Source organism: Buceros rhinoceros, unplaced genomic scaffold (genome assembly GCF_000710305.1).
Source record: "Buceros rhinoceros silvestris isolate BGI_N320 unplaced genomic scaffold, ASM71030v1 scaffold8232, whole genome shotgun sequence".
Taxonomy (NCBI): Eukaryota; Metazoa; Chordata; class Aves; order Bucerotiformes; family Bucerotidae; genus Buceros; species Buceros rhinoceros.
Window position 1 is genome coordinate 57540 of NW_010398373.1, and position 15977 is coordinate 73516.

At 35.5% G+C, this 15977-nt stretch overlaps 1 protein-coding gene across 1 annotated transcript in view; it reads left to right on the plus strand.

Annotated features, from left to right (window-relative positions):
* The window catches only part of AKAP9 (A kinase (PRKA) anchor protein 9), a 117267-nt gene that overhangs the window by 57132 nt on the left and 44158 nt on the right, over positions 1 to 15977 (plus strand). Inside the window, exons 15-22 of the mRNA XM_010131077.1 lie at positions 62 to 260; positions 1738 to 1828; positions 2633 to 2725; positions 4269 to 4643; positions 5594 to 5818; positions 7317 to 7457; positions 7995 to 8098; positions 8736 to 8941. Of these exons, the coding sequence (XP_010129379.1) occupies positions 62 to 260; positions 1738 to 1828; positions 2633 to 2725; positions 4269 to 4643; positions 5594 to 5818; positions 7317 to 7457; positions 7995 to 8098; positions 8736 to 8941 (1434 nt within the window). The remainder of the gene's footprint in view (positions 1 to 61; positions 261 to 1737; positions 1829 to 2632; positions 2726 to 4268; positions 4644 to 5593; positions 5819 to 7316; positions 7458 to 7994; positions 8099 to 8735; positions 8942 to 15977) is intronic.

The window sequence follows — 15977 nt, forward strand, 5'->3', positions numbered from 1 at the left end:
AGAGTTAATTTATACTCATGTAATTTTTCTCCCCCTTCTTCTGCAAATAATCTACGTATAGATCCTAACATTCAAGAATATTGTTTGAAGGAGATAGGGAAACTTAAAACACAACTTGAAGAACAGCACGCTCAAGAACTGGAACACCTCCGGTCCTATTTCCACCAGCAACTGAAAGAAAGTGAAGAGAGGTACACTACAGAGATTGTCCACCTGCAGGACAAGCTTCAGAGTGCTGGGGTACCCTCTGACCACACGAGGTATTAATTGGTTCTTCAATGCTTATAACTTTGCACCATGTACCAAAAGAAGTGTTTCAGATAAGCATTCATGTAAAGCTACGTGTTTTACTTCAAAATTTGAGAAATTATTTATAAATACATTACTCTTGTTTCTTCAAGATTTTAGAGTTTTACAAAGAAATTACAAAATGTTGCAAACTAAGTTATTTTATAATTTATAAAGAAAAAATTGATAATTAGAATAATGTATAAATGTCATTTCATGTATATGAGTTTTTTAGCAGTAATTCAAAACTTCCACTCAACAGACCACTTTTAGCCCTCGAAACTCCAAGCAATATGCTTTACATCTAAAGACACCTTGTAAAAAGACACTTTGTGGCATGAAATTGATGATTTTTTGGAATTATAAGTTTGTGGCAGAGTTGAGGTCCACTTAGCACATTCTGACTCTCACCAAGTTTTCGGCTATGGGACATACTCAGGAGACTCTTTCTGGCCCTGTCCATTGTGCCCACTCAAATCTGAAAGAGGTGCAAGTGCCTTGAGGGAGTTCTGACAACTGTGGAATCCTCCTTCTGTTCCCTGATTCTTTCACTATCTCCTTGTATGTGTTCAAGGGGTGGTGGGTGTTCTTGATTGTGATCTCTTCAATGTGGTCTCTGGTTTCTTGTTTTTCCATTCTTGACCCTCATATTCCTTCCTTTTTTTTTTTTTCATTTCCTGCACTACAAATCCACTCAGTTTCTCTCCATTTTTCCTTTATATGAATTTCCCTTCTGTGAGGGAAAACTATGAGGGTTTGTTAGTCAGACCAGTGGCAGTGTATTTCTGTTAGGTCTTTGTCAGTACGTAGTGAAAGGGAAGCTAGAGTTCTGGTGGTGTGTGGTGTTTGGCTTTTACTTGTTTATAGCACTCTGGATATATAGAGCAGTTCTGTTCAAAACGAGTCTTGAATATATTTCAGCTTGTTGTTATATAAATACAAAATTAATCATACTGGATTTCTTACTATTTTCATGTCTATGCCTCATCTATTTAACACAAGAAAGCAAGCAGTGCATCTCTTGGTAAACATCAATTTAAAAGAATCAGAATAAATACAACCATTTCCTAGTTTCTTTCATATCCTTATGATTGGAAAAGTGCCTTTGTCTTCATCTTATTGTGTATAGTTAGTGAGTACAGAATGTTCCCAGGTAGCTTTAAAATAAAGTTGTTTATGAAGTCCTTGACAAAACTGGTGTTAAGGTATGTTACATGGAGAGGAAGAACTGGCATTTGGCAGGCAGAGGAATTATAAAATCAAGTGTATGAAGTTAATGGCTTGGGAAAAGGTGCGTTCTGAAGAAAGTATTTGCAGTTATTGGTCTTTGAATATATATAAATATATGTATATTAATAGAATGAATGTTTGAATGGAGAAGAAATTAATGTATATTGAAATAATGATTATTTTTTTTATTTGCCCCCTCTACTTCTTTCACCTTCTTAGTGGATCCACAGATTCTGAAATAAAAGAAGTTTTCAGGAAAGTGAAGTGCACTGAAAATCTTCATCAGCAAAGAACAGATGAAGCGTTGGAGGTATCATACAACTCAGTTGTCACCTAATATACATATGGTCAATATAATTTAGATGGTTTGGGTTCCAAGACTAATATTTTGTGGTATTAATTGTCATCTTAGTACTATGCTATGAGATTTAAATTTTGCTGGAAAATATTTCTGGAAGTTTTGAGCAGTAAAACTTGCTTATTGGTTCTAGGTTTAAATTTTTTTTTTTAATTTTATTGTTTCTCTGAAACAAGACAATTGAATTGGGCTGCTTTGTCCTAAAGTGGAAGAAAATTAGTGTTCAAATTCTGGGATTTATGTAGGAGTTTTTAAAACATTGTGACTTTTCTTTAAACACTAGTTATGAAAGAAGAGCTATTTAAGTGAAAACCTAATACTTTAGAAGTATAGACTGCACAGTTCAGGATAAATTTTTAAAAATATTCCCAAATATCTTAGAGAACAAATGCAAATAGAAAAGACTGATATGTTCCACCCCGGTATGGCTGAAAACCTGGCTCAGAAAATCTGCACTTTGAAAAATGCTGTTTTGTGCTGTGATCCTGTGAGTTCTCACCTGTTTTCTCTGCATTTGACAATTCAAATAGTGCTGGAAGAAAAGTTGTTGCAAACTCAACTTTTAGAATTAATTTTGAAGCATAAACAAGGCAAAGTCTTTCACCCAGTCCTTCTACATTGTGGTACAAAATTATGTGATTGCATGAAATGGAGATACCCTAATTAAGGAAAAAAATCTCTGTGAGATAGATACTTTTAAAATTGATGAAATAAAAGCACAAATACATGTCCTGACATTTCATGGTTTTCTTACAGCTTGCTAGTGAAATTGAAATGCAGAATGATCTGGATCTTGTTCAATTACTAGAAAAGCAGTACCAAGAAAGATTAGAAGAAGAAATAGCAAAGGTATTATTTTTATCTTGTTACTTTAAAATATGCTTTAAAAATACTGCCATTTTCACTTGCCACTGCTGGCAATTCAGTCAGTTGCAATACCGTACGCTAACTTCGTTTGATTTATTTACAAGGAATTGTTTCATTTGGATTCTGAATGGGAAAGTCTTAAGAAAAGATATCTGAAACATTTTGGGGTTTTTTTAGTGGACTGTCCTATGTCTAACTCAAAATTTCTGTTCGTGTCAGGGGTGGGGGGATGGTTTTTTGCTTTAAAACTTCAAAGGAGATAGAAAACATGCCATCATACTTGGCACTAGAATTTATTTAGAAAATCCAGAAGCTGAGAAGAGATTTGTTGCTTCTTTAGACGTAACAGCTGGTCTTTTCGTAAGATCTTGCACTTAAGTTTCACACTATTGTCTGATCACATTTTATTGTGCATTATAATATATTGTGTAAAATATTGGAGTTTTTATTTGGATCCGGTGACTTTCTGTAAAACATGAAAAGTAGAATAAAGATTTTAGAGGTAGAGTATATTGTTTGTGGATTTACTTTTTGACTTCGAGAAAAGTTCTCACTTCTTTGAAGAATGAAAAATTATCTCTGCTTTCATTATATCATGTCATAAATTAAAAACAAAAATTAAATTGGAAAAACTGAAGCATTTGCAATCAGAGTTAAGAATAATGTTATAGCCAGCACTGGGTGATGACATTAAGTAATCCACATTTCTGGAGTACAAGTTTCATTTCTTTCATCTGCGGACAAGAAGACCTGTCTTTATGGGAAAGCAAAGTACAGGATTGGCTAGTGGTTTTTTTAAGAGCAGTTTAAGTTCAAAAGACAAACTCACATTTTCTGGAAATGAAAAGTTAAGGGGTTTCAACTGTAGCATTTCTGTATTTATAGTACTATTTTTCCCCACTTTTTTGTAACTTATGCTATAAATGACTTTTGTTAAATCTAGAAATTAAATACAATTGGAAAAGGGTCTTATTTGTATTAGAAGACACTTAGCAATGCAAAAGTTACCAGCCTGTTGTAACTGCAACTGCAGCTATTTGATGCCAGTGGAAGTTTCTGGTCAAGTAAAATTCCTGTGCTAAGTATCAAGCACGTTGGTACTGCTGCCTTTATACAGCTCAAAATTCCACATCAGTGAAACATTTACAAAGGATACTTGGTTAGAGAGAGGAAGCTTAGCACAGCTACACTTGTGTCAGCATGCCAGGATTTTTAAAGTCACCTTATAGAATGTTTTTTAAAAAGAACTACATAATTCTGTGCTTAATAATATTTTTTAATTAAAAATATCATCGTAGTTTATTAAACTGCCTTAAAAACAGCATGTCTGTAAGACATTGACTGAAGAGATCGGGAAGATGTCTCTATTTCTTTACCTTTGTTTTCCTCTGCAAAAGAAAAAAACAGAATCATAGTTCAGAACTTTCAGCACGTAGATTTATATTATTGATGCCCAGCAATAAGATTCTGTCAGCAGTAGATGCTGTGAAGCATAAATTAATACTAACTTTTCTTATTTCTTTAGGTAATTGTGTCAATGAGCGTAGCATTTGCCAAGCAGACTGAATTGTCAAGAATTACCAGGCAGAAGGAAGAGGCAGCACAAAACCAGATTGTACATCAACAAGGGGGAATGCATTTTGAAATTAAAAAGCAGCATAGTGAAGAAGAGGTTGACAGCCCTGTTAGAAAATCAACAGGAAAAGGCAGTAAGCATGAAGAAGAATTGAAATTGCTTTGCAAGGAACAACATGAAGAGTCTGGTGAGATCAATTCACTTGGAGAACAGCTTCATTCTAATAGAAAGCCGGGTTGCATATTAGGACAGACCACACATGAATCAGTGATTTCTGAAGAACTTTTTTCCCATGTCAAAGGGCTTACAGCAGAAGAAACACCGGTAAGTGTAAAGAAAAATGGGCAGTGTGTAACACCATATCTGAATAATCTTCCCAATAGATTTGGAGTTCATTTTGATGAGAAAACTGCAAAGAAAGAAATTAAGATGAAAATCCCATTTAAATATTTCCCTTTCAAGTGGGTGACAACTTTAGACCTACGTGGACTACCCTTCTTTCCTGTGTTCTGCCTGACTATCATAGTATTCTGCTATGCTCTGAGGAAAGGAATATGGCACTGGTTACATGAAAATAGATCGTTCCGTTTCATAGATAAAACTATATTGCAGGCAATAAATTGTATAAAGACTTCTTGTAAAATAGATTATATACTAGTGTTTATACAGGGAACAGATGAGAAATAGTGCTTAAAGAGTTTGAGTCCCTTGTGATAAAGGATATCTGCTGAACACAAAAATTATAAAAGAAATATGTTTAGCATTTCACAAACATAGGGTGAGGATAAGGTGGAATAAATATGGTAAAAAGTAGTCATATGTTTTGACTCCACAATTTCATCCTGTTTAATTTTTTTTAAATTAAAGTTATTAGTTGAAACAAATTATACTTTCAAATTTGTGTAATAGTTAAATATTCTGATCTTGTATTTTCTTGATAGTGAATATTCTGTATTATTCCTGTTGTGTGTGATACTGCCCTCTGAAACTTCTGTTATTGTACACACGCTGACGCATATTTGTGTCTGCCAGTGTTTTCAGTTGGGATACCTGCCAGCTAAGAAGTGTAACAGTTAACATGTTCACAGTTTGTAAAAAATCCTGTATTTGAAATAGAAAATAATTCTTACCCTGGACCTTCCAAGAAGCAGGCAACAAAATAATGCTTTTGTATAGCTCCTTTAATTTGTGAAGGTATTTTTCTAAAATTTATTAAAATATTTACTAGAAACTGTCATTGAACATAAAATGCTAAAAAAGTCCCAATATTTCAGTGCTACAGTGAGATGGTGGCATCAGACACAGAAACGTCAAGTCAGCTGTTGTTATATGAGGAGCGTCTGGAAGACATGCGACAGGAGCTAGTACGGCAATATCAGGAACATCAGCAGGCAACAGAATTACTGAGACAAGGGCACATGCAGCAAATGGAACGTCAGAAAGAAAATCAAGAGCAACTCTTGGCAGAGCTTGAGAGTCTTAAAGTGCAATTAGCTGAGGTAATATGGAGTTTGACTCAGTGAGTTAACATGGGTGGGCAAGGGGACATCACCAGGAGGGTTTTTGTTTATACTTGTATCCCTCTCTATATTGAGAGACATGCACATGTTTCGTATGTGCATGCACACGCATCTGTGTGCACACACCCACATAGCTATTTGTGTGTGTATATTTATACAGACACATACATGCACATATGTATAAAAGGCTTATTTCTTTAATCAAAGCTCAGTCAGTGATGTACCAGTTAGACTTCTGTAAACCTGCACAAAACCTGCAGTGCTACACAGCAGCTGGAAGAGTGAGTGACTGAGTGTTGCAGATGTGTTGTAAACCATGCCACCTTCCACATACGTGGCAGGATGTCAGTTGGCATCCACTTACATCAGTGAAGCCACCAGCCAAGGCTTGTAATATTCTAGAATCCTTCACTTTAACTGATCTCCACTTGAGGCCCAAACCTGAACAGTACTATGGCAGATGAAGTCCTTACTGACTGTTAGAATGAAACAAAATCTGTGGAGTTTGGTGGGAAACACCACTGTTTCTTTGCCTTTTTAAACTTATTTTGCTGCCACCCTGCATCATATTCAAAGACTATAGTAGATATGCTAATGAAAAACTAATTAATTTATCTTAATTATTCAGTCTTCAGAAATAATGTCATTTATAGGCTTGTCTTCAAGGATTCCTTCCCTCGAAAGACAATGTAAACACAGTTCAGAAGAATTTGTCTTGCTGTGATGTAATTTTAACAACGTAACATTACAGAAATGCACATGGAAAATAGTAATCAGTGAATTCTAAAATTCTTTGATTTTGGAGTGGAGCCTTAGTCCTTCAGACCTTATGCAAACCTGGTTGTATTCTATTTAAGTTTGGGCTCAAGGAGCTGGGAAATCTGGATAGCCAGTCATTTGTATCCTAGGTGTCTTTTCCAATGATGTGAGGTGTCTGTTTCTCCTACCTGCTTTGGAAGTGCCTTTCTATCATTTATCATGATAATCTTTCCTTTCAATAAATGCATCCTTTGTCCTTTTACCTCTTTGTTAATTTGCAACTTCATCTTTGGTCAGAGGTTGCAAATTCCTGAAAATGATGAAAAACATTAAGTATAACTTATGCTGCTGGCATAAGAAAAGAGAGCACATGTAGGCTTTTTTGTTAAAAGAACTTACTAAAATATGTGTACAAAACGTAACATTTTGCACGTAACATTTTACATGTGATATTTAGGAAATAACCTTCCAGTTCGCATTGTGACCACTGTGTTTCATAAAGAGCAAACAATTGTATGAAAATCTTAAAGGTGTAAGATCCCGAAAGGATTTCTTAGCTGTATTCCATTCTAGAAAGCTTGCAGTGTCTTTGTAACCATTTAAAGAAGTGGACTGAAATTTCATTGTGCTAAACACGTAAAAAATTAGAAGTGACAGGGCTCACTAATACTCAGAAGATTAAAAACTTGTGTGTGCCTCTACAACACTTCTTTCTTAGCATGTCTCAATGGAGAATGACAGCCTGGTTGCGGAGAGAGAGAGAATCCTTTTAGAAGAGCTGGAATCCTTAAAAGGACATTCAGTACCCGGAAAAGAGAGACTGCTTTGTGAGCTACAGAACAGCAGCACACAAACAGAGGTAATTGCGGACTTTGACTTCTTGGCAGCTGTGGCATGTAAAACCACTAAGATTCCTTTTCGCAGCTACTCTTTTTATGTAATGTGTTGTCCTAAAAGATGTTGGGTACTACTTGAACAGAGCAAGTTTAACACTCAAGAGGTGGTACTGGTACACGTAATTTTTTCTTCAGGTAAGCAGAAGCTAGTTTAACAGCTCGAAGGTGGGGATTATGACTATAGCTATTTGCTCAATATTCATATTGCTATAGCAACACCAACAGAAAGCACAAAGACTGTTTAATCAGCATAACTAACTTCCTTCTAATAGGACCTGCCTTGGATTTCCTGTTTTGCTTTTATTTATATAGTTAAATTTTCCACGTAGGGAAGAGTATTTCTTGATTTGTAATTTGGTGCGGAAGGTCTTTCTCACAAAACACAACTAATTTAGGTTTTAAATTTCATATTCTACTGTGTATAAGAAGTATATGTTGATTCTGGCATGACAGGATTTCTGTCCTTTTTGTATTCTCTTCCTCTGCAAAAACTTACTCAGAATGAAAATGAAAACCAAGGCAATGTGAGAGACCAGATCTTTGAGGATGAAGATGGGGGAAGAAAGCCTGATGAAACATCTTCAGCTCTTCTTTCTAAAGAAAGGTGCTTAGAACTATTAAGAAAACACAATTTTTAAAAAACGTTGAGAAGCATGTTCTTGTTCTGACTGATGATAATGGCACTTTTTATTCTAGATGACCTTATTTCAAATTTACACACTTTGAATTAAACAAGGTCTTATTTTTTTATAAAGCTTAATGATGTAATGGCATAGAGGATGAGGGAAATCTTAATTTATTTACTATGTCTTACATATTACAGACATGTAGAATCACAGACATCATTTATAATGTGTATTTGTATACCCATTGTATGTACATATTTGAAATGAGTTAACATGAATATTTGACAGTACCTTTTAACTATTCTGTAACTTTTTGATCTGTGCAAACTAACTTTTTGTCACTTTGAAAAATGAGTAAGTTGATAAATAAATACCAGGCAGATGTAGACCTCCGTTTTAAAAGAATAACTAGGTTAAAAAAGAACAAGATAAAAGTGCAAATGTTGATAAATAGTTTATGTGCTTTTAGTATTTATGCATATGATGTGAGTTTTAGTATGCAAAAAGAAATCTTAATTTTACTTGTTCAAAAACAAATCTTTCCTACTTGCAGGGGTGTGTAAGGGATAAAAAAACCACTTTGAAAACAGAGATTGATTAGTTTCTGTTCTGCAGGCATGTTTTTCAGAAGGCTAATGAGAAGCTCTTGAAGATTCTTTTAGAAGTAGTAAAGACGACTGTGGCCATGGAGGAGACAATTGGTCAGCATGTTCTCGGGTTACTGGATCGATCTGGGAAAGTCCAGCCTTCCAAACCATCTGGATGGAACACAGAGACAGAGGAGTCAGTAAAACCCTGTATCCGTGTGGGATATGAAAAAGGTATTGCTTGACTGGTTTTCTGTTTCATAACAAGGAGTATTTGCATACTTTTATTACGTATTTGAATAACCTTAGTTTTGAAATTTTTGATAAAAAATAACCTTTCTTTTTTTTTCCAAATTGACATTTGAATGCATATGACATCTCTGTGTAAGAGGCATTTCAGGTGTTGTTTGGATCATGTCCCAAACCAGTTATGACTCATATCTAGGGTCTGTTGTAATGCCTGCAACAGAATGGGAAGGTGTTTGAGAAATAGGAAAATAATTATGTTCCTTTTAAAGGAGGTGAAGATAAAGAATGAAATACAGGTCCATGGTATCTTGCGCCAGCTGCACCTTCCCTGTACATATGGGGAATTGAACTTGTGTCAAAGGCCGTATATCTGCTAGTGCACTGAGTGTATGCAGGGATATTGCTGGTCGCTCTGGTCAGCTGTCATGGGGACAGCCTGTATACATGCTCGTGGACTTCCTTAGCCTCCTAAAGAGGGTGGTTGCATGCAAACAGCCTTTTGGAAACAGTTCCAGGAACTTTCTAAATACCAAGCCTTGCCCAACAGCTGTTTGGAGGAGTGCTAGTTGGCACAAGCCTAAAGGAATGTTTTAACACTGTGGTTAATTACTCACCTGTCTCCCGGGTTCTGTTTAGTTTCCTGAGATTGTCCTAGCATAGTGTCCATCCATTTCTCTTTTGGGCAAGAAATACAGAAGCCAGTGTAAGGATGTGTACATTCATCCTCTTGTCTTATGAGGAGGCAATGTGCAACAGGATCACTTCAGCCTAAAACACATCATACAAATGGTTTTGCTGGAATTTTAACTACAATGAATGAGAAAAAGAACTGGAAGTTCATTTCATTATTAAGAAAATCTACTACAGAGAAATAATATAAATAGTATACGATTAACTTTGCCTCTTTCATTAAAAATGCAGATTATTAAATGTTATTGATTCCCTTTGACTTTAAATATAGGTCACATTAAACCTTGGGACAAGTTAAGAAAGGTCGTGTGACTTCTAGTACAGTAACATCTGAGCTGATTACTCCAAAGGTTGTCTGTGGTGAAATGTGTACAGCTGCAGTCTTAGGATTCTTGAATTTTTCAAATTAAAAGCACTTTTATGCCTGTATAGTATTGCTGTTTCATTAAAAACCCTCATAACTTTCGTTTTCTGCACATTTCATGGTATTTAGTTGTGAGGAAAATTATTTTCTGTAAACTCAGACTTTGGATTAGATAAATAAGTTTCTGGCCTCGGTTTACCATACTTGTTCAGGAGACCTTAAAGATTGAGAACATCTACTACTATAATTGAAGGAATCAATTCTTTCAAAATGGAGTATTCTTGTACTTTACTTCAGGGTGGGAATTGCAAAGAATTTGCTTATGTTAAAGCAGTTCAGAGTAAGTATCTTCACTTGTGACTGGTGACTTCTCCACAGAATCTCCTAGCCAAATGGTAAAAGGAGCAAAGACTAGGCTCAAACTTTACCACGACCTTCTTTTGTATCCTGAGGTAGTCTTAAATTTTATATAAATGGCATTTTAAATAAGTTTTCTATATTAAAACAAGCAATTTATACACATTCTTTGTATTCTTTGTGTTCTCTTTATATAGTCTGAGGTGTGTAAAAAGTATTAAGGTTTACACAACATATATTACACAGACAGTGTGTTCTGGTTATGAAGGCAGTGATCACAGCCTGTCACAGTAACATATATTGTGGTATTACCTAGTGTATTTGCTGTACCTAGTTCATAGTTAAATCATGCCTATTCTCAGACCCATGTGCTCTTGCTTTTTCTCTCATTTTTCTCCCATTTCTTTAATTTGCTGAGAATATTTCTCCCTTTTCTCATACAGTGAATACATAACTGTATGTACAAAGTGCTAATACATGATTGTTGCCCTTCGCTACTCTCACACATGCTTGCTCTGGACAGGCATGTACAGTGTGTAACAGGCATTTAGGTTTTGCCTGCTCCTGCACTGCAATGTGTATACTTGTGTTTGTCATTAATTATTGTCATTAACAATTCTTAATATAGATTACTTGCATTACATATATGTAGAAAAGACAGTAAAAGAGTAGCTTTTTTTGGTGTTTTAGATGGGCGTACTATAGCCTTATGCCTGCCTTTCGTACTACTACTGTCTAAATGCACAACAAGCCTGGTAATTGGAAAGCACTGTCAGTTTCTTGTGAAGTCTTCTGGCGAAAGAGTACTCTCTTAAACAGAAGAGAAGTGTTCTCCATTCCATCAGTGGTGAAGGTTGTACTGTTTTACCTCTTGTGCTTGCTGTTAGTGTATTTTGAAGAGGCGTGTAAGGATTCTCTCTTCCGTAACAAAGCAATTTTTCTGTTAACTGTAGTGCTCCCCTTGGTGTGGAGCTGTCCACATACCATTTGTTTGTTCCACTTTTTTGCATGTTTCCTTACATTCAGAAATAATTACACAAGGAGGAGAAACCAAAGAAAAGAGTGAGAGTTAAAGAACCAAGCTTACAGTGACTAGAAGGGGTGACTCTGTACTTTGTAATGTATCTCCACAGTTCTCTTCTTTTCCTTTAAAAATTGTACAGCAGCATCTTTGCTGTGTACATAGTTCTGCCACTGGGTCAGACAGCCATAGCAGCAGTTGTACAGTTTCATCAGCTGAAGTATTTAATTGTTCCTCAAACGGAATTAGATGACAAATTCTATTAGTGTTTTCAGCAACAGGACTGTTGTTACTCCTTTCCTATACTGCCACTGAATGGCCTGAAAGGACACAAGCTTTTAAAATTTTTCCTCGTCTTCTGGAAGTAAGAAATAGATAGACACTTCTTCTATATTTTAACCTATGCATTTTATTTTATTTTCTAATACCTAGCCAAACAGATCTTCCTTTTTAATTACTTAGGAAATTTATAGGAATAAACTTGTACCAGTGAAAATCTAGTACTGAAATAGAAAAATAATCTATTTTTAAAAGTGAATTTTCTCTGACCTTCTGAATGTAATCTGTATTTATTAATAAGCAAAACAGCTTACAGTTTTTGCTGAGTTTCAGCATTTTTAAAAGTTGAATCAATCAGATCACATACTTAGAACCACAGACTGACTTACAGAGCATATAGATGTTTATCTGGGACCTTGCCTAGGTTCTTGGCTAACACAAGATTTTATTTCTAGCAGAGTGAGTAAAGTTCAAATTTCAGTCATAAACCATATCATTAGAAGTGAACAACATTTGTGCAAAGCAAATGCAGTGAGTTAATTACATCTGGAGTTTTGGGCCAGGAATCATCGTGACAGAGCCAGCAGGTTTTGCTGTTCTCCTCCCTCAGACGTTGTGCCTTGATAGTGTAAGGGACTGCAGTAATGCAGGTTGCTCTGGAGAAGCCTGTGCAGTTACGGCGTTCCTTGAACATTAAACACTCTTACATGCTTTCTTACATACTTGTTTCTGAGCAGTGTACCAGGAGCACTGGTGAATAGCTTTGTACACTGAAACACCATAAAACTGGATTTTTTTGTTTTCAACTTGTGACCTCTAACTTTAATTCCTCAGTGGAATTGCAGGAGTAAACTGAGATATTAGCTGTACATGATATGAAAAATGTATTGCATCATTAATGTCAGCTGGCAGGTCATAAAGGACTTCTGTATCTGCAGCTTCTGAGTAAGCACTGTGTAATTAACAACTTTTCTTAAGATTTAGTGGGCCATGGCATCTGATGTGCTGAACTGCAAGCTTCATAGCAAGGAAAAAATATGAACCTTTGCTGTTTGGTGGTTTGTTGTTGTGGGGTTTTTTTTGTTACAAGCGGAGAGTTTACACGAGAAGATGACATTGGGCCGGTTATATTCTGTTTATTGTTTTGTGTTGACTGGAAAAAAAAAAAAAGACTGGAGAACTGAGAATTTGAGTTTAGTTCTGTTGGGGTGGGAGACTGAACAGCGTTATAAGAATTAGGAACATGGGGGATAAGCATTCAACTGCCAGGGGTGGTAAATAAGACTTGACAACGTTCCTATTTACTGCTTCCATCCCTAAAAATCTTCTGGAAAGATGTTGTACTAAGATGCTGTGAACTAAGACCATTTTCAGGGGAAAAAGATATGGAGATTGTCTTCTACAGTTGGAAAGAGATTTAACATGAACTCCCATTTTGAAGTGCCACTTTGGAGAAATTCTAACATAGGTGTCTACAGTTATCACTTGCCATTGATTTTTCTATTTGAGTTGCCAACCCTACAGCACAGACAGAATCATTACAGGTTTGTGTGCATTTGATACTTCTCGGTTTTCCTTTTTTGAGAGCAGTGAAGTTTCCAAATTGCCAAATTACACTTTAAGTGGCAGCTCTCTTTTTCTTTCCTCATTTTATATAGTTATATTTCAGGTAAATTACCATGTTTTGTTCTGAGATTTTTCATATAGCATAAATTATATTTTGACATTGGTTTATTTTTGTATTTATCCAGGAAAAAAAATAGAAGCAAATTGTAAAAGAACTGACATAAGCAAAAAAGGAGTTTAAAATCATGTCATTAGTTCTTGGAGGCCATATTATACTATTCTGGTCACTGGCAAGATACTATTAATTTAAGAGACGTTCTTTTTTTCTCTACAAGTTTCCAGACAGCCAGAAGTTCAGATGATTTTGCAACAGACTGCATATTTCTGCAGTTATTTTGTATAATGTTTCCTTTTATTTGACTTAGGCTCAGCATTGAACAATTCAGCTGTACAAATTAAGTAAATAATTTACTAAAATATGAAGATAATAAGACGTGAATTATTGTTCAGCCTGAGAAGGAAAACAGAAACGTTGCACAGATGATTTGTACTCCATCAAGAAAGAATTAGATTGTGCAATAACTAATATGTCATTGTTTTGTCTTATTTATAGCTGTGCTACTGTACTGTGGGCTTTTATTTTGTGAAATCTCTGAAGCTAAGCAGGGTCTTACCTGGTCAGTACTTAAGATGAGTGGCCTCCAAAGAGCATCAGGTGTTGCAGTAAGTGCATCAGTGGCTCAGCAGGGAATGTGTTTTCCTTCAACTCGGTCTTTAACCAGTACTTTGGCACAGCATTTGGAAATACTTGTGCTGCTGGATGTCCATCCTAAATGAAGGTCCTTTCTACTCTGAGGATATTAAAGCTTCTGCATCACTTTTGTTATTTTTGAAACACCCAGAGCCAAACGAAATTTGGGTAATGAAAAATCAGAATGCTGTTGAATAAACGTGAAATTTTTCATTTTGCAGCCTTCCTTACACTCCAGGGGGGATGGAATATTAGGATGTTGTGGGAAAGGTTTTATGCTATACAAACCTATTGCAAATATTTAGTGTGCTGGCAGAAAATGACTGTTGGCCACTGCTAGGGTGACTCCACTATAGTAGTTTGTGACTGAAGTTCCAAAGTGCAGTACTCAAAAGTGCTTTGAAATCCTGTGTAGATGAAAGGTGCCATGTGAATGTATATTCTATTCATCTGGTTATTCATTCCATTCGTGCATATAGTGTGCTTCTGTTTTTTCCCTTTGGAGTGTGAAAAGAGTTTGTAACGTTATATCGCACGTACCTGAAAGGAGATATGTAACAGTAATGATATAACTAGAAGAAAAAAAATTACTAAATACGTCTGCACTTAAAAAATCTTAGCAATTATAAAAGTCAACAAAGCAAAACCTTTCTAAATGAAAATCGCTGTAGATTAGTTTGTTGTTTATATGGATCATATATACAGCTGCATCTATAATGTAATAAATTTGTAGATATTATCATCAGAATGTTTGCAGGTATAAAAGTACAGTAAGTAAACCAGGTGGATAATCATGTCGCAACTTATTAAAAAAACAAAACAAAATCCAAAACTAGAATCTGACTTTCTTGCTAGGTTCAAACAACATAACAGAAGGACTCGTATTTCAAATATTATTTGCATGCCTGGTTAAGAGGCAAGAGCAAGTAGAAGGAAATTATATCCAACAAGGGTACTGACTACATTTCTAAAGGCAATTTGTAAAACTGACCTATTACAATTTCAATTTCTGTAACTAAACAAACTGTTCTAGTTCAGCAGTCACACATGCACTAACCAGGAACTTAAATTCAGAGATAACCCAGTATTGCAACTTTTAAAAAAGTCAATTCCTTTTTAGTAATAAACTCATTTAGTCATACTGCTGTTTCCCCAAAATGAGGTATTTTCCTGGGAAACCTTTAAGCAAAAAAATGTGTTTAAATAATAAAAAACCCACACACAATAGAGTTTATTTCTGACATTTCAAATCTAACAGCCTAATGACATAATACTTCTTCATTTCTAAAACACAGTATCAGCAATAGTTACCTCCATTATGATGTACTACCATAATGTTATTTCATACTTGAAGTGTGATTTTAAAACATCTCAGGAGTTTGCTTAAACTTGTTTTGCTTAAATACAGCTCTGAATTTTAAATGTGCCAAATTTACTGCATTCTAGATGAATTGCTTTCAGTTTCATTCCATAGGAAAACTTTGTGTCTCCTGCTTTTCAAAAGGAGTGGATAATGTCCTTAAAGTGAATCAGACCTCAGGAAGATAGAGGAGTAGGCAGGTGCTAGGTGGCCCATCAGTAGGGACAGTTACACTGTACTTGATTTGTTCAGCTATCCATTTTAATCAATTTTCAGCTTGCTAATAATTCACTGAATTTTGATGTTCTGTATTCTAGTGTGTTTATCCTAAAAAGCTGTCTGAATTATGTGCATGTCTTTACTCACCTGAGTCTGTGCTTTTGAATCACTAACTTGGACAGGTTTGTGTTAATGCACACTAACATAGCCAGGCACTGGTGAAACAGGGACTGACAACATGGGATTCTTTTACCTGCTTGTATTTTAAAGACAATCTTGCAAGTCATTATTGCAAGTTATTCTAAGTAGTAAGCGTTACAGATAGTAACAAAGGTTTGGATATGAGCCTCAAGAGCCCCAAAGCATACTGAAAGGAAGTCTAAAATATTCACTGTTAGTATCTCCTTTTCTCTT